General features: G+C 39.3%; 2 protein-coding genes across 2 annotated transcripts in view; one reads left to right on the top strand and one right to left on the bottom strand.

Moving 5' to 3' along the window:
* LOC117210228 overlaps positions 1-19,659 on the bottom strand; it is a 165,070-nt gene that overhangs the window by 63,628 nt on the left and 81,783 nt on the right. Inside the window, exon 3 of the mRNA XM_033453032.1 lies at positions 8,718-8,999. Coding sequence (XP_033308923.1) covers positions 8,718-8,999 — 282 coding nt within the window. The remainder of the gene's footprint in view (positions 1-8,717; positions 9,000-19,659) is intronic.
* LOC117210229 lies at positions 13,616-17,824 on the top strand. The gene is made up of 5 exons (XM_033453033.1): positions 13,616-13,900; positions 14,593-15,639; positions 16,041-16,208; positions 16,277-16,609; positions 17,456-17,824. The coding sequence occupies exons 1-5, from the start codon at positions 13,674-13,676 to the stop codon at positions 17,775-17,777; spliced, it is 2,097 nt and encodes a 698-aa protein (XP_033308924.1). The 5' UTR covers positions 13,616-13,673; the 3' UTR covers positions 17,778-17,824.

Below are 19,659 nucleotides of genomic sequence, written 5' to 3'. Positions count from 1 at the left end.
TAATCAAATAAGCGTGGGGCGAAGCGATAGAGGGCATTGTCGTCGGGATATTTCGAAATAAATTGAAGCAGACGGTGAACGGTATACTGGAATAACAGAAAATAGCTATTAACTGGGACAGAGGAATGGTGAACGCGCATTGGAGCGCATTATGCGCGTCGATGGACAATTATTAATTCCTGCCAAATGTCGAAGAAACGACGAAACGATATGATAGGTCTAACAGCTGACAGGTGATGAACAGATATCTGCTCTATTCGAAATTTCATCGCTATTTTGCGCGATCTGACTGCCCCTGGCGTGTGCGTACGCGTGCACGGTTGTACGTAATTCGACCGACCTCGCGATATTGCACCGTAGCTTCGTAAATGGCCGCCACAGTTATGGGGATATATCTTCTATGAAATTATTTACTTGGTGCATTTCGAGGAACGCGTTCTACGCAGGGATAAATAAATAGAGGGATATGAAACGGTAACGTAGTATAAAAATAGCGAAGAAATATTACCAGAAACGGAATATTATACGTTTTGAGAGCAACGTGCGCGATCGGACGGTTTGGGAAAATATGCGTCGTATTCTTTCTGCTCGCGTACTCTCTGATAAACGTAAATTTCATTTTGTTGGACACAAAATGCCTTTGAAATTTACGATATTAATTTTCATAATCGTGAGAGATGTAAATTAAAAATAACTCTTTGATGTCATATAAAGTTTCATTAAACGTTGAGGTAGATATTTGGAGAAATATTCTCGTGGATATATATTATCTGAAAAGAGAAGAAAATGAGGCGAAAAATAATGAGACGAAACAAGAAGATTAAACGGTATGAGAATAATAACATGTTATAGCAAAAGATTGAAATTACATAGTTTGCAGATCCTATTCCAAACTACGTTCTAAAACCGTACTAATTCTATCTCGTATACGACACGTAAAGACTCCAAATGTCATAAATTCTGAAAATTATAACTTTACGAAATATCATATTTCTTACGAGCTTGCGTTCTTAATCGCGTGATACGCGATCGAATGCATCAACGAAATAGGACAATGGAAACACATTTAGTTCGTGCGTCGATCGAGATGAAGGTTCGTAGCGATAACGGATAATTAGTTTCGCATTTATTTGAGCAAAATACATGTTCGATATGTTAATTTCAGGCTGCATTATGCAACATATTGTCTCACATATAATAAACAGTGAAATGTCATTTTATAAATATGCAATTTCCACGATGCTCTGGCGTATATGTGATTAATGTGACACGATAACGCAATAAATACCAGCGTTCTGTTAGATGACAGCGAATATCTTCCACGTGTTTATCAAGTTAGCTATTCTAAAGACGCTGACAACCGGCTAGATTAATCGCCAAATATTAACATACAACAATTTGCTCTTAAATACGAATTTATCGATGATTCGATTAAAATTTCCTCGATGCACGAATAAACACAGCAACACGTAATGTACGAATGAAATATTGGCGTTTTGTTTAATCCAGTTTAATATAGAAGAGATCGATTCATGAATATTTTTGTTAATACAGGAAATACGCACGTTTGATTAACGATCGTCTTTCTGATATCGGAGTTTGTCCATAATATAAAGAATCGTACAATTATTATTAATTCCGCTATGTAGTTATGTTTACGACACGACGTTTAATTTAATTTGGAAAAGAATTAATTCGCTTGTACAAGCAGAGAACCCTTTTTAATTCGGAAAAATGCCTGTGATGTTAAACCTCAATTTACAAAAATCCGTATGTTTTCGAATGTTACGAAATCATTATCTGTACACGTAAAAGAGCGATATTGTGTGCGTATCATTTTCTGTATTTCCTGTATCTTGTTTCCTAAAGGAAGAATTCCTTGTATAGCTTCTTCACTGTCCTGGGAATTGAACCAATAGCGAGTAATGATTAGTATGCAAGCGTATTAAAATCGGAAATCCATAGGTACTATGCGAGGACTACGTGCACTGCTACGTGTACTTATGTACATTGTTAAAGAATAATCGACTCGAGTACGGAGGTACTTCGAAGCGTCTGTTCGATGATGAGTGTTCCTTCAAATAAAACCATCGATCGAGTTTTAATTAATTCGTACGCTGATTTCATTGCTAGACGAGTGTCTGAATTTACAATCACGTTACCAGCTATCCGATAGGATATTAATTGCGTTAAATTAGAAATCTAACAATGCCAACTTTAAGTAGAATGTAGTTAAAGTATCAAGTTGTCGATGCGAAACTTCGATGCGATATACGAGAACCGTACACGCATAATACGATCGGTAACATCGATTACGAAAGTTTACCGAGGAGTTTGCCAAGCTTTATCGGAAAAATGTAAACTACTAAGTACAAATTAATGTACATTCGCTTTAAAAGTCGATCAACGCGAAATTCAACTACTATTAATTCGTAAAGATATTTTATCAAAATTATTCGATCGTAAATTGTTCAAGCCACGAGCAGTAAATCTTTCGTCTAATTATTCTCTTGCGAAGAATAAGAATTTTTTTTTTTAATTTCATCCTTCGATATTACGAAAAGAATTTTATGAATTTGAAATACAGCGTGCTTTTGCTCGAAACTGGAAGATATAAATTGAATTTATATCAACCGAGTTGAAAGCGTAGGATACTTCCAATCATTCCCAAAAGTAGAAGAGAAACGGTCTTTGAAAGTTCGTGCTTCTTCCGCGTGTTTCATCGCGACTTTTACCCGCTTCGCAAACACGCCTACATATCTGTTAATTTCCGAGCCGCCGCGGGCCAAAGGAAACTTTCAAGCGATGGAGAACGAAATACTGCAAACACTTTTGACACAGTTCCTTTGCACGGTCCCGAGAAACGAATTTGCAATCCGCCATGAATTTCTACCGTTCTCTTATTCTTTGCGTACAATACTATTGCCTTCGTCTGGTTGAAATTATATTTCCGCGACTTCCAACGATGAAATCAAATTTGACGTAGTAATGGAATCGAGAGGAAGACAACGTTCGTTTGATATGCCACGAAATTCTAATTTAATAATTACACGGAACAACTTTAAAAAGATCAGGAGAAATTTTGTTGGGTTATTTGATACACGATGCTTCTTTTTTGTTTTTTTGACAATTCACAAACAGTAATACAAAAAAGGAAGGATGATCGATATATTAAATTTGGTCTCTAAATGAAGAAAACATTATATTATCTAAGAAAGATAATTATCTGATGTCTGAATTAACGTAAGGAAACTAAAAGATATGTTTATTTAAATTTTAGATCAAAATCGATATGTAGGTACATCGTTGTTTAAAATTCTGTCTACACTTAACGCAGAAGCTCGCAAGTTGGTGCAAACACGAAAGAGAAAGACTATGTAAAACTAAATAAAATATACAATAATATAATTCGTATAATTACATTATATTATACAATCCATATAATCCTCATATATATTTACACGTATAAGAAAGCAAACTAACAACATTTCTTTCATCGCACACATGTTATTGCCTATCTACCTTTCGTTGTTTCACTTGTATACAAAAGAATTGAACAGTTTTAATATTATACAAGCCATAGTCCTGCTAAACTCTATAAATTGGGTTGCATCGTGCACGAACCTGACGCAACGTAATCTTATGTGCGATCGACGAATCCGCGAATACTATCACAAAGCGCGTTTCAGGCCGTGTTACTGGACATTAACAAACACCGGTATAATTAAACGATTTGCCATGGAACGGGCACGTTAAGCTGGAAAGAGAAATCGCTGCACGATGGTTTACGAGTGGGAAACAGGCCGCGAACATTTAATTGGATGAACGTCGAATCTAGCCCGATTGAAAGACAGGGGACAAAGGAAAGGGGAAGCGTGGACCGGTTGACGAGCAACAAATAAAACTTATCAACAAGTCGGCCCCGGCTGTCGTTGCATCGTCGATGCAATCGACGACCCGTGACCATTCGATTGGATGGCTCACTCGATTGCATATTGCATCGCACGAATATCGAAATCCCTTGCGCTCAATTAAAAGCACGACAAGGCTCTCGGCTGAAATATCGAACACACGAACTTTAAATCGTTCGGCAGAAGTTGAGGGTGAGGGGTGGTCGTAGAGAAACGTTTTCGTTAATAGAAAAATAAAACGAGGAAAAATAGAGTAAAGGTCCAATATGTCACGTTTGCATACGTGTCAATCCGTCGTAGAATTCATGTTTCCGTTCTGTTTCTGTACACCGGTCATTCGATCGAGCTTCAGCTTTTCGGTACACGAAGGAAAGCAGATTTTGTTGAAAATTTTGCTTTCGAAAGTTCCACAGTCCCGATCTGGCGAATTTGGCTCGTTAAAAATTTTCGACGGTCCTCGCTATTTTAGCGAAACTGAGAGACGCGAGAGAATTTTAAAAGCAAAATTTAGAAACTTCTAATATGTTATTAACATGTAACTTAATATATATGTAATTATACTGTAACCGTAACCGTACACATGTTGATAATTAGACCGCGAATTTTTATGCAAATTCATATTTTCGAGAATATAATTTAAAAAGTAGGCCCTGGTAAAACATTGTTTTATTTAACGAGTGTTATAGAAAGCAGGATATTTTGGATATTTTTACATATTACGTAAATTTTCTGCATTTCTGCAGTTTTATAATATCAATGTATTGCAAACTTTTTTAAGTGCATAAAAATTCGCAGCGTATTAATAATTTATATTTCCTCTTTTTGTCCTGATTTTAAATCGTTCCAACTCTGACATTCTCCATATATATTCGTCCTCCTTATTAATTTGGCAAACATCTGGAATTTTTGTCTTCAAAATAAAAAATAAAAACGTGAAGATTAGCGATGAGGAAACACGCGATTTGAACAAGCTCCATATATTTTCAATAACATTAAAATCGAACCAATTGGCCGAATATGAAATCGAGGTATTTTTCCGTAAAACTTAGTTCGGTGTTACAATGTGATAATGTCTAGTAAATTAATTGCTGTACACACGAACATACGTGTCGAAGGTGGTATTTAAAGGAAGAAAAAATTTGATGAAACGATATCACAAATTATGTTTTGTTATATCGTATCCGTTGGGAAGACAACGATCTTCGTTTATTAACTTCGAAGAGAAATTTTTCTAATATTTATAAAATTTTATATTGTTCGATGTAAGAATTGCTATACGAAGGAATGGTAAGGGAGTAAAATTTCAAGTTCTGCGAGATTCAAGGCACGACGCGAATTTCGACGTAAGACTTAGCACCATGTCGCAAACTTTCTCGAGAGTCTGAAATTTGAAAGACAAAGAGAAAGTTTCAATTCTCATTTTTCCATGATGAAGTGCACCGTTTGTCCCGTCAGCAACTACAAAGGAACTTTATGAAAATTGAATGCGAATCGTGGCAACCAGCGACTACGAAATGCTGCCGGAATTCGTTGCACGAAATTTCGTACAACTACTATGATGAAAATGCAAAATAAACTAAACGTGTAGAATTGAAAGATACGGTAAATAGTGTCGGTTCGTTAGAACACGCAATTAAAACTCTGTAAAATTTGTTAATTCAGTTTATAAACGACATAAATTATACAATTTTGCTTCTATCCTACGTAAAGTGTGAAATGGCATTTTAAACGTTTCTGCAAATTACAATTTACCACTTGGAAATGGAATGCAAATTAAGGGGTCAGTCGATTAACTTCACGGTGTGTCACATTATAGTATTACATATAAACATGATCTGTACGTGTTCTATTATTATTATTATTATTGTTATTACTGTTTACTCTGGTACTGTATGTAGTCATGTGCAATATACACTTTATTATTATTATTATTATTATTATTATTATTATTATTACGATTCCGCTATCGCAATTAATTTATAATACAATAGTACAAAATTAGTATTAAAAAATACGGCAGACGCATTGTTGGAAACATACATTCCATTCAAAATTAATAGAACGGAAGAAAAGAATTTAATAATGAAAACACAACGGTACAATCTTCTTAGCTTCATCGTCTGTGCACGAAATAAATTTATTAAAAAATATACGATAAAAATGACAAAAATGAAGAGATTTATTATTCGCTACAACAATTTTCTTGATAATAAAAACCAAGAAAGAAGTGGTTACGTTTCTACGTTCCTCGTTTTCGTGAATTTTCGACCATGTTCTTCGATTTCCTATATATCTCGAGAAATTCGAGAAATTCTTGAAGTAGAATTTCAATCTCAATGCAGGTCGACGCGAGCTGTGTTAGAAAATCCAAACTACTCAAGGAATACACGTTACGGCGCGAAGAACAGGCGGTATTTGCGATGGACGAAAGCATTCTCGCGCCGGGTTGAGAGATGCGAGAGATCTGAAGCGTGCAGCCAGCAAGGCAGACGTGTTCTACCGTCGAACGATTCGACACGATCAGAACGGATCCGAACAGAGACGTGTGGCATTGTGACGTCAATGCACGCTCCTCTACACCCTTGTCGTCGCATTACACACGGCAGGTGAGTAATTTCGAGACGGTGGACAGCGATGACCTCGCTTCCTTCTTGCGAAGCGTCGCCGAAATTCCGCGCTAACCGAAAGCAGGAGATTCCAGATCTTTCATTTTGGAATTTTTAGCGATAGCTGGTGATCGAATATAAGAAATTTGTATACGTAGAATTCGTTACAGACGATTAACAGATAAGAGAGTTTAGATAATATTTGCCTTCTATACGAAAACTTCTTTTTCTCTTTTATATCCGATAAAATACGTGGATGCAAGCACCAAGAGCAGGAAAAATAAGAAGCAGCACAAAATATATTTGATTGTTAAATAACGATTTTCACATCGTTACTTTTAAAATGTCTTTCGAGCTACGAAAGCACTGTTAATATAAAAAGACTTTAAAAGTGATATATCGAAAGGATACATCACTCGTAAGAAGAACGAGACGAAAACCCACACAGTGTTACTTAGAGTTAGAGACACACGGAACAAACATCCGAACATTTTAGTACCTCGCAAAACCATACTATATCACGCGCGATAGTGATCAATCTTTTCCATTTGCAAATAGAGAAATTTCCGTTCCATTTCCAATTTGCAACATTATTTTACAAATCCAAATAGACAAGCTAACTGTATAACAGAATAATTCCATTGAGGAACAGAGCAAACGAATATAGATGACCGGCCAACGAACAATTTCGAACCGTTTCAAACGGAAACGATCAGTCAGGCCAGTGATCAGAAAGCGTTATTCGGCTGCTGATAACAGACCTGCTCGAATATCCAGATATTAATAGTAGCAATGTCTGCGTCGTTGGATAGGTATCGCCCGTTATCTTCGATTGTCCGATTAGCCGTCGTTTTATTTGATTATCCGTGCTGCATAGCTACACACGGGTTCGCTCGATAATCCGTTCATCCTTGTATTTTACGTGTAATAACAGGAATGGCTGGCTAAATAACGGTATAACCGGATTAAACGTGGTAATTGCAGAAGAGTAATCACGTAGCCATGCACAGGCTTCAAACTTGGCGTCAATGCGTAAATGAATCCGCGATAACTTCAAGTAACGTGGCAAGCATGGCATTTACCGACACGAACTCGTAAGCGAACTATAGGCGGTGAATATGAATCTCATCGCTATTGTTTCTAAGCTGATATACGATATGTAGTCGTTAGACTGTAATTTTTTTATTAAATTTCATATTTGAACGCAGGTAAGAAAATGGAAACCCGATAGAAATGTGCTTCGTCTACTAAGTAGAAATTATAACGAGCATTCTGCTTTGGTTACTTTGTACTATATCTCTGCATGGCGTTCTATGAATTTTTAAACGCATAATGTGCATAAATGTGTGACAATCCGTAGTCTAATAATTATAATAATAATTACGCGAATAACGTAAATAACGATGTGAAATTAATTTCGCTATAACGTGACAGTTGAACCGATCGAAAACTTGGCGAAAAGCAAAGAAAGATACTGCCGATTACGAACAATGATATATACATGGCAAGTAAATAAAAAGAGTCGAAGACTAGTTTCTTTCGGAGTTTCTTACATTTACTGATTCGCGAATGGACCCTTAGTAATTAGAAGAAACAGTTAGTAATTAGTCGCTACGAGGCTAACTTTCTGTCCGAAATTCCACGTCCTCGCGCAACTCCACTTTCTTCTCGTCCCAGTGCTAATGTGATTATCCCCCCTCAACTATGTGCTGCAACGTAGGAAAGTAACGTATTCTAAAACCTACAGTCTTAATTCCCATTTCTAACACGTGTTCTGTAAACCGCTAGCGCTACAATTATCGACTTGTATTGTACACCTAAATATACTCTACATAGTTGACGATAATTAAATTAACAATAACGCAAATCGGTAGATATACGTAATTGATTTCATATCCGAATAAAAATCGGCGTTAATTTTACCAAAAGTCGCCGCGTATTTTCAATGATCGGGGAAGCACAAAAAACGTCGTTGTTTTTCAATTCATCCAACGGGAAATCCTTAAATAAATTTACCGATCTATTAAATTAAAATACTGATCGAACATCGAGACATAGTAGACATATTCTCGTCTGTAATTCCCTTTCACCGAAGACCATCACAAAAGCTTATCCGAAGATCATAAAATACTCGAGTGATAAAATATCAAGACACGAAATGATCCGAAAAATGGAATATGAGCGGGGCTCAAGGATTTACCGGCGAAGAGATCGAATCTGGTCCTGCTCCTCTCACTGTCCTCGAAACCCTCAAGGTCGTCCTCGTAATCCTCGTAATCCTCCACGCGTTCCCTCCTCTCTTTCTCGCTGACATTCTTCGGCAACGCATTGCTGGTAGTCCTTTGAGCGTGTCTCATTCTGGCCTGGTTATTGCTACTGAAGAGGACAGCTGGCGGCGGCGGCGTCGACAGCTGCGACCCCTGAAGACGCCTCTGAAGATATCTGGCCAAGATCGCCTGTACCGCGTCTGTCTCCGCGCCGCCTGCAAGACAGAAATCATGTTGCTCTCGTAATCAGGCCAATTACCTTGCGTTTGTGTGTGAGTTTTTTTTGTTTCTTTTTTTATTTCGTTTTGTTTTTTTTTTTTAAATTCATTTATTTCATTTTTATTCCGCTTCGTTCTCTTTCGATACATTTTTATATTGTACGCCGACGTTCTCAGCCACCAGAGAGATCTACACCGAAGGCAATTGTCGCAAACGCTTCTCCTACATTCTCTGACTTGAATCCGTTATCTCAGCATCTAAGATACGGATCTGTTAGGTTATTTTGTCGACGAGTCCACTGACAAAACTCATCGTCCCTTCCTTTTCTTCCTTTTCCGTTTGTCCTTCTTTCCTTTCTTACAGCGTCACGCCACAGTTACGCTCCTACTTCGTCGAACTTAATTTTAAAGACACTTCAAGGTGCATTCGATACATTCCAACCAAGTATTTTTCGTTTGAACTAAAACTCGATATATCCGTCGTAACGTGGAACGAAACTTTATGTACACCGTGTACCAAGTTCGTGTATGTAGTTTCGTGAAACTGTACGTACTTTTGTATTATCCTTTCATGCTTCATGCATTCCTATCCATCCGTTATCGTTGCATAGTGGCATTCTAAAAAAGTGCAATTTTACCGAATGACAAGTGACGACTTATGAAAGCAATAATATACGTTATATCATCTTTTGTTCCAATATCTACGTGTTCCTTCTTTATTTCTCTCTCTTTCTCTTTCCCGCTCTCTCACCTATTCCGATACGTCTCATCTCTTTTTCTCTCTTGCTGCTCTTCTGCCTTAATTCCAAATACGTCGTGAAACGCCGTGCATCTAAAGTTTCTCGTACATTCGTATGCATGAAACTTTTCGTACGACTCGCTAAGAGCTCCTAAGAGGGCCACGGAACCGGAGTAATACACTGCTCCGCGTCTCCGTCTTCCTTTCTTCTATTCCGGGTTTTTGACCAGCTGTGGGAAACATTCTGTGAAAATGTCGTCACTTAGGGAACGTTTTCCCCCGTTAGTCGCTACGCTGATCTATTTCACTTCCTTTCGCGGTGTCTTTAACATATTTCTCCTTATCCTTTGGTATAATCAGCGTGAAAATTGTTCGTTATTGTCGTGCGACGTTTGAGGATGTACAGTGGTAACGCAGGATGATCGTGACTAGTTCTATCGCGTTAGATTTCCTTTAGTAAAATTGTAATGGAGCAAGTATCGTGGTTTATCAGTTTTCCGTTTTCTTATTTCTGAATTTGTAAGGGTTGCAAATATCGAATTTATTGACGTCGAAGCAGTATCAACTCGATGTTCGTCGTTGCGTGATCATCTTTCTGCTGCAGTATCGCTGTCGTTCAGCTTGAAACAGTAATGCACTTTCTTGCGAATGGAAACGAATAGAAGCTTACAGAAGTCTCGATATTCGCGTAAGAAGCTTGCGCAGGTAGCAACCACTTCGATGGTAAGGGAAGAGAATGTTGTTTGGTAGAAAATAAAGCTCTTTAAAAATATCCGTAGTTGTCTATGCTAGCGTTTTAAGGCATCGAGAAACGATGTCTGACTTAATATCTTGACAGATCCATTTGTCATTTTTAATGCAGTATTTTTGACGTTGACCTAGTGGCACCCATTGTAAAGCTAACTGTACTCGATGTAGCTTCGTTATGATAATTACACGATTTCTATTTATAGGATCTGAATAATTTATCAGATCTATCGAAGGAAAGCATAATTTCTATCGTAGAAGGCACTTCAAATCGTGTATTCAAAACACATGTCAATCATGAACAATTACGAAGATACTCGTAACTTACATAAGCACACTTTATTTAATCCCTTCGCTTACACAGCATCCCAAAATCTCCGCGTTCAAATACGAAATTATGATACAACTTTCACCAAATTCCCCGTACAGATTATCGTCGAAATCCAGTAGTTTATGATTCGACCTCGATTCCAATTGCAATCGTATATTCGATTTTTTCGGTCAACGGAGTAACTTCATTTTCATAGGAGAGAAGATTATTTCGAATTACTTCGTAAGTATACGTGTTAACATTAAGTAGGGACTTTCGAATAAAAGTGTCGTAATTTTTCTTAGTTTCAATTCTTGTCTGCTGATCACTCTTCTAAGAGATCGCCTCCAAATTTTTCATTGATCCGTGTTTTCATAATCGGCTATTACGTTATGTACGGCGTAATTCGATTACGTAATATTCCTGGATTCTTTTTACGACAGCGTATACTATAACTAGACCGTACGTTGTTATACATTTACGAGATATTTATAAATATAAAAATTTGTCAAACGTACGTCTAAAGTCAGTGAAATATCCCATATAGAATATTCCTTGTAACATTTAATACCTGGAACAAATATCAGCTTGGATTCCATCTCTCTAATTCTCTTCGCAAAAATACAAATCTGCATCGGTATCCGCGTTTCAATCGTAATCTTTGATACGCCAAACAAATCTGTGTTTGAATTACATTCGTAAAGCTAAATTGTACGGACATGCGTAAATTCGCGTAAACATTCGCAGTCTACTAATTGCAGCCGTCATGAACGTAGATCTTGCGAAGCCTAATAGCAGTGAGATCGACCGGCAACGGAGCATAAAATCGTCCGACACTTTATTTATAGAGGATCACGAGGATGAACGTGACACGAAGCGGTAACTTACGACACGTTCCAGAGAGAGATTGGTCGAAACGTAGCTGACTAACCGAGAATCAGGATCACGTGATTAAAGCATCGACGTTATGCCGAGTGTGTAACTGCGTTTGCTCGTAAAGGTAAATGATATGCAACGGAGCCACTCGACCTGGCAGGACACTCCATTAGAGAGTCCTCGCAACGTGGGCATGCGTTTGACGTTCAACGGCGTCCTCGAATCGTCAACGTCACGTATACGTGCGATGCGTACGAATTAAAGGGTGCACCGGATACTCGATACACCACTCGTGGATAGGAAGTGGTGAAAAACCAATGCTCGATACCGCTGGGCACCGTTTCATTCAGATAATACTCGTCGACGAGAAAGAAACGAGGACGTTTGATCGATGAACGTGATACGATGCGATCCCGATTCGCCTTTAATCCCTTGATAGATACATTATCTTTATTTGCAGATGAAATATCGCGATTGAAACGGTTATTATGGACAGAGTTCGTTCAACTTTCTCACATTTTCATGTTGAGTGGTTTAAAGAAACGTTCGATTTTTGGATGATGTAATTTTGCATGGATTTCGTCGAGTTTATCAATGGAAATAACGTCGTTACAGGTATTTAGTTTTTCATACGATCCTGATCGATTTCGATAATATTTGGAAATTATAGGCGATTCGTGGCAATTTAGGGAACTTTGTGAATTTCATATCTATAAATTATAGGGAACTTAGGTCAAGTAATAATTAATTAAGAACACACGATACTCGATATCGTCGTTGGTATCTAACGTGTTGATCTAGAAACCTAAAGTTTTATGCAACTAGTAAATTATTAATGACGGACTATTGGATAATGGATCGATAGAATAGGTACCCTTTTTCTTACTATTACGATCAGGTTCAATGAAATTCAGGAAACTTGTGTTAAATTGCGGAGAACTTAAACCGACGATAAAAATATCGGTAGAAATTCCAATGATTTCCAAGGAGCTGAATCAATAGTTTATTCAATTCTACTTTGTTGTTCAATGTATTAACGTAACGTAAAACATAATATTTACCATACGACATCTGCTATCTAGAAATTATTAAATACCAGAAGCTATTCATTTTCGAAAAGGAAATTCAAAAGATACGAAACTTTACGAGTCCGCGTTCTTTGTGTCGAGTTCCGGTAACACAACGCCGTTCTCATTACGTTTCGTGGCCTCGAACTTCGTGACATTGAGTCTTTAAACATGTAGTTGACAGTTGTCGGTAATGGATCGGGTTTGTCACGACCCGATCGTATCTGCCGTAAAATCACCGTGACACGACATATTAAATTCCACGATGCCATACATATTAACATCGAGCACATTTGCAATTCTAGAGGCTGGGTCGTTTAATATCTCAGGCGAAATATCGTTTGCATAAAATTGTATCTTCCAATTTATTGAACGTGTTCGAAATTCGTCTTCCTTGATGCACCGCGACCGGTTTAATTCCCACGCATTTGAATATTCGCGTTCATATTCGTCGGCGAAAAATATTTGCACCGAAAATGCATTTAGAACGGTTCCGGGAAATTAATTCCAAACTACGCCACGGTCCAGCCATGTTTCAAATTACAAATGCTATACTTACTCCACTTTTACATTGTTCCCGACTGTGCCGCTCTCCCGGAAGTCACGCGCGCACGATGAAAGGGATGAAAAAAAAAAAAAATACCAAACGATCAAAAAGTTGGAAACGAACAAACTTCGCGTAGGTATATCTAAACCGGAACATTGCGGGATAAAGAAAAAAACAATCGCAAATCGCTCGGTCGCCACCGCAAAATTCGCATCTTTCGGTAACCTAAATCTCTCGTGGAAAGAAAATTACTTGAATTTCATTAGGAAAGAAATTAACGTAACAAAAAGAAAACAATTGCAAAGATGCGCGAGTGAGGACGTGCCAGGATAACATGCAGAAATTCTCGTTTTCGTGATCGTGTTACCTGCATAATTCTGCTACTATGCGAATGTCAAGTATCCTGGGATACGAGAGCTCGATATTACCACTAATCTGCATCTGTTCGCTCGCTGTCCTCGCGTGGAACGTTTTGCTCGTGGTGTCGAGCGTCCGGAGGTTGTTATCGATCTACGAGGTGAACAAGTCGAGAAGAAGGTGGAAGAAATCGACGTCGGATCATCTGGTACCGAGAAGCGTCTCGTGGCGCGGAGGAAATCAATTATTGACCAGGTCTTCTGCCGAGAACCAGCGTAATTACGTCGATTTTGTCGCGCAAGCCCGTTCGTACGCGTGGCTACCTCGTAATTGAATTTAATTGATTGTATCGCGCCGATTGCGCTCCCGACCCACCCCCCCGCCGTTATTTTCCGATGAATTTTCGTACGCGGAATCCGTTACTTCCGCGACCATGGTAAAAAGTAATTAAATCGCGGCCCGTCAAATCGAATAATCACGAAAAGGTTGATCGATTCGATTCAATTTCCAAGTTGACGCTGACTTTCGTTCTACGTGCGACGAATATTGCGTACGGTCGATGAGTAATCGCTTTGTCGGCCAATCCGATAGGCGTTGCTGACTTCCAGATTGTTGCGTACTTGTCTTCTCACTCGGTGGTTTTTTATCATACGAGGAAATACTCGCGTATTTCTATCGACGTATAGAGACTTGTTAGTATTCATAAGGATAGATTAGACGATCGTTGAATGATGTAAGAGAATTGTTGAATTTGTTATCGATTAATTTAAATAGCTAATTCCGATAAGAACCATATGTTCGAATATATCTATTTCGTCATTAATTTAACAGCTCGTTAATCTCTTAAAGAATAAATTCGATGATTTTTATACTGTATCATACGTACAAACGAATACTCTTGTTGTCTCCTCTTATTATTTTGAAAGACAGTTAACTTCTGCTTTCAGCGTGCATAGGCGTCCGGAGTTCGAGCCTTGCACAGTCAAACGTCTACTCGGGGAGATCTTTCAAGATATTCGTGCACCTTTCAGGAAGAATTTGAAAAGTCATTTGGAAAAGCGAGAGAAGCGTCGTTATGATTCAATCTCGATAGAAATCACCGGGCAGAATATTAGAAACGACATGGACGTTTATTTAGATAAAACCTCGAACGACGACGTCACTCTGGAAACGAATTTCGATGCAGCAGCCGATAAATTAAAAAACGTGGAACCGTCGACGAGCGAGGGAAAGAATTCACAGTACGATGCAACGTTCCAAGAAAGCCGCGCAACATCCTCGTCGAAATTTATAGATTGGTCCGAGGGCAAACTCGCCGATTACGCTATGATGAAAAACGTTGCCATGGTTCCAGGAGTGGAAAGATATGCAGAGGACGCGTTTGCTCGTGAAAACGAGAATACGTGCCCGAACAACAACGAGGTTCGTTCGTCGTATAAATTCGAGGCGCATTTAGAAATTGGAAGGGACGGCGGACATTCGCAGCAACGTTTGGCAAATTTCGAGATGAGAAATGAAAAACCTTCGGAGGCGACGGTGAGTCGTTTCCTGGCGGAGAAGTTTCTCGTTTCGATCTTGCAAGAGGACGTCGTGTTCGCGAAAAATTCGCAACAACTTCCGAACGAAAAGGTAGTTGATTTCGAGATGGATGCATCGGAAGAAACTGCTCGTGCATCGAAAGGATCCGTGGAGGTGGAACAAAAGGAAAATGAAAATCTTGCAAAGGTAGCTGATACGTTCGAGGAATTTTCGTTCTGCGAGGCAGCGGATAAGGATGACGATGCGCGTACGCAGAAGGACGATTATTTCGACGAACAGTTTGGAATAGACCCAAAAAGCGAGGCAAATTGTACGGAAGAAAAATCTGCGTTTCATTGGAGCAAGAGTGCGATATCTCGAAGCAAAGATGGAGAGGAAGACGTTGGATCGTCTCCAAAGAAGAATTCGACGAGGAACGACAGAAGAACGGAATCTACGATTTTCTTTAGCCGATCGTAAGTCAATTAGAACGAGAATACTCGATGTGTTTTTACGATCGTACGATACTCGTCGTGGATACTCGCGACTGAAATTTCAATCGAAACGACACGATTGAAATTTTAACTACAGTTCCATCCTTTCCACGGTTTCAACCGAAATTGTCGCGAACGCGATGTCATCGCTCTGTCCTCGTATATTATTTAACGCTTTCTAATCCGTCGGATTGATTTGGATCGGCTAGTAACTCAGTAATCCCGTGTTTTCTCGAAAGGGAAAAGCAAATTGCAGAAATGTCATCGACCCGTGGCATTAAATTTCTAAACACACTACGCTTTCGTTCGTTCCTTATACCGTATAATTACACACATCATAAAACGATGCACACGTGAAAGTTGTTGGAAAAAATACTCGACAGACGCGCCACCAGTTCCGGCAAAGAGGAGGAGGAATTGAACGTTATCGTTCGACGTATGATCGTCATGGAATTGAAGAGGCATCGAAAGAGAGAACAGGCGATGTTGAAGAAGTCTCATTCCGATACGGAGAACGTACTCGCAAGAAAAAGGTGCAACAACGAAAACAGGTATGTTCGATGTTTGTTTCTTTCGTTTCTTCGAATCGTTGCTCGGTAGACACGCGCAATTGTTTCAGAACAGGTCTGTTCGGCGTCAAAGGCCAAACGTTTTTCCGAGATTTGCTGGAGCTGGAGGAAAGCCTGCGGAATAGTATCGACAACGCGTCAGACAGCCAATCCGCCATAGTCGACGAAAGGATCGCGAAACGCCAAGATCGCGCGGAACAAGATGGAAATCGTTCAAAGAACGACGTACAGAACGACGTGACGTTGCTGGATCGTGTACGCGACTCGATAAATTCGATGGCAACCAGCACCTGCAAGATCCACTCGAATATTCAGCTGGAAAGAAAAGTCAATGCACCTTGCCTGAAGGACGCCGTGGCGGAACGATCGATCGGGCCTCGAAAGTACGTTGTTCGACGAATTATTTAACGGCCCGTTGGAATTTGCCAACCAGCGTCACGCCCAGGGAGCCTTAAATTACGCCCGGAAACGTATTCAGGCGCGAGTTTGATGTCGCGCGCGGAACATAGGGAAAACATCGTCGATTCGCAACGCTGCTTTCATTATTCAGAGGCTTCTGACACGCCTGCAGACAGTCGACGCTCTGACAAAATTTCTATGCTTTATGCCGGCTCTTTCGCGTTAACGCGATTCTCTTTGTCCTTTAAAAATTTCATTCCGGCCAAATCGCAGATTTTCTATTCGGGCAACCGCACGTAAGGCAACGATTATTCGATTCGCGTATTCTTCGAAATGGAAAATCGAGTTTAAATTGGACGATTTTAGGCTAAATTAGACGGTTACAACTGGTTGCGAATGTTTCGGAAAAATTGTGTATCTAGTGGATCTGTAATTTTCTAACGTTGGAACTCGAATAAGCGTCTCTTTGGTTTGTAATTAGACTGCGAATGTTTATACATTTCCGGGAGATTTAAATTTCAACAGATCGTCGAGAGTAAAGAGCGTTTCCAGCGAATATTTGTACATACTTTTTTTCCATTCGAGAGATTTTTATCAGCTTCTACGTTTCATTTTCATTGTACGTATAACATTTTTCTGATCGTATGAAAATCCTACCAAACGACAAAGAATTTATCTTGGATTTAAATGCTGTAACAAATGCAATGGTATTGAAATACTTTTCGCGGGCACTATGTGTGTATAAACATCTACAGTTTGATTATAATTCTCAACGTATCGTTTAACGCTTTGCTCAAATCTTTTCTAAGAACACCATTTATGTTGTCTAGAATGTTGACGACCGATCAGCAGAACCAGGTGAGCAAATCAACGCAGACAGAATACGTCTACGTAATACGAGCAGTGAGAAGTTGTCCCGTTCGAAGGAGACGACTTCCACTGCACTTGCAGCTACATCGGCTGGTATCGAGTCGCGATGCAGTTTGTTCTAAAACGGCTTACCCGAGTTTGGATTCGTCGACATACATCTTTCGAAAAGCTTCGGATAATCTCATTTACGAAAAGGGTAAAGCTAGTCGCAGTCCTAGCTACATTCCTAGGCCAGAAAGACATCGATGGAAATATGTGACGCCAAGCAAAGTCATCAAATGAAATAATAATAACGAAATCGAAATTAATTAAAGTACGCTGACAATATATAACACCATGTAACATTTAATTTTTGCAAAATATTATATTGTATTTGTGCTTCTTTTTCTCCACAATATTCCCTAGTTCATTCGCATTGTTGATAACTTTTTAGCCTATCCGATTGATCTTATCTTAATAATTCTAAACAAATTTAATAACATGGATCACCGATGACTACCACGACACTCAACGCGTTAACATTTTACCGATACCGCTAGCGATTCAACAGCATACGCACGTCCCACCGGCATCTCAGGCGCAGATTCTCCCTGGCGCCGGCTCTGTTTCGGTTCAGACTCTCCAATACCATTCTTTTTGTTCATTGCGGACGGTACGTTTTTCAAATTGGTATCAAACTCTGGAAGCTTACAAAGCAACGCAGCTGACGCAACTGAGCAAGGTACCTTAGTACTAAATAACAAATTACTGCTCGAATAATGAGAAAGATCGTCGGCGACAAAAAGCCGATTAATAGACTATCGATCGGTAAAGTGTTAAATAGTACAATCTCCTATCTATACGCTAGTGTTGGATGTTAAAGTTATACTTATCGTCAACTGTACATCGTAAGAGAGATATCGCGTTGAAATATTCGTCGGTGAAACAAAATGACCAATGTCCAGAATACCCTTAACGAATATGATACGAACGACGTTCGAACTTTCATTTAATCCGAAGCTTTCCAAGCTTGGCGACAGCAAGGGTCACCTGCGTTCTGGCCGGAAATCAAACGAGCCGCAACGAACACTTCCTGTTCTCCACGGATCTAAATTTACAGGCTCTCGACACGGTCACAGCCTGAAGTCCGTGGCACTCTAATTAGAAACTGGGCGTCGTTGTCGTTTGGCCACGCGTCGACAGGAGTCGCGACCTTTTAATTACCAACTCCATTTACTCGTGAAAGTCCAATCGATCTCACCTTCCAATACGAACCATCTCTGCGCTCTATTCGTTCGTTTTTCTTTCCTCGCAACGTACAAACATGTCAGAAACTTTTACGTCAGGATACAAAGTGCTGCTCGGCCAAGTCATTGAATCACTTACATGTGTGTTTGTTTTCCAAGTTGCGAAGTAAGCGCCGTTGTATTTAATATAGTCCCTTGTGCCAGAAGTATTTTTTCAAGGCAACGCGTCGTACCTAAACTCTTTAGTCCTGAAATTCTAAACGATCGTACTCTCTTACGCAGTTTGAAGGCTCGTACAGATACGTCTAAGGTCTGTGCAACGAGTCAAGATACCAGCCATTATAATATACAGCTTATGATAATAATAGTAATATACAGTTTATAATAAACAGCTATAAACAAATATTCGCGTGCTGAAAGCACACGCGAGAGGCAGCAGACCTAACCATTGGCCGATCACCGAACGCTAGTCGTTTGTTCATATCCGGGACGAATTTCTCAGTCTCCAAAATTCGTAGTAAGTACGTAGTAAGTACGATATTTAAGAACTACGACAACGTCCCTGTCTTATTCAAATACCGTCACGTGCATATGTTTATAGCTGGACTCGTTGAACGGACTATAGTAATTTAGTCGAATGACGCGTAGCCACTTAGCACTAAGCGATTTGCCTGCTACATAGAAAGCGTTGGTTACACGTATAGCGTTAAATAACATATAATGTTGAGTTACAAATTTAATTTGTTAGTAGCAAATGGCAAATTACTAAATTACACACCGGCTCGCTAAATCAATGGATACATCAGTACGAGCTTTAAGTATCGACCATAAATCTTCCTGAAGTTAAATAACGGCAGACTAACGGAACTAAAACTAAAATACGCCGTTGCTAGGAAACAAGAGGCACACATAGCGTGCACGTAGAAACGGGGAACGGT

The sequence above is a fragment of the Bombus bifarius genome, unplaced genomic scaffold, assembly GCF_011952205.1.
Source record: "Bombus bifarius isolate JDL3187 unplaced genomic scaffold, Bbif_JDL3187 scf7180000008199, whole genome shotgun sequence".
Lineage (NCBI taxonomy): Eukaryota > Metazoa > Arthropoda > Insecta > Hymenoptera > Apidae > Bombus > Bombus bifarius.
This window is presented reverse-complemented; position numbering and strand designations above follow the sequence as displayed.

What these genes read in the sequence shown, in the direction of transcription:
- LOC117210229 (XM_033453033.1), top strand. Translation starts at nt 13,674, where the DNA reads ATGCGAATGTCAAGTATCCTGGGATACGAGAGCTCGATATTACCACTA. An exon ending in ACGATTTTCTTTAGCCGATC is followed by an intron (nt 15,640 to 16,040) that starts GTAAGTCAATTA and finishes AATACTCGACAG; the next exon opens with ACGCGCCACCAGTTCCGGCA. An exon ending in CGATCGATCGGGCCTCGAAA is followed by an intron (nt 16,610 to 17,455) that starts GTACGTTGTTCG and finishes TATGTTGTCTAG; the next exon opens with AATGTTGACGACCGATCAGC.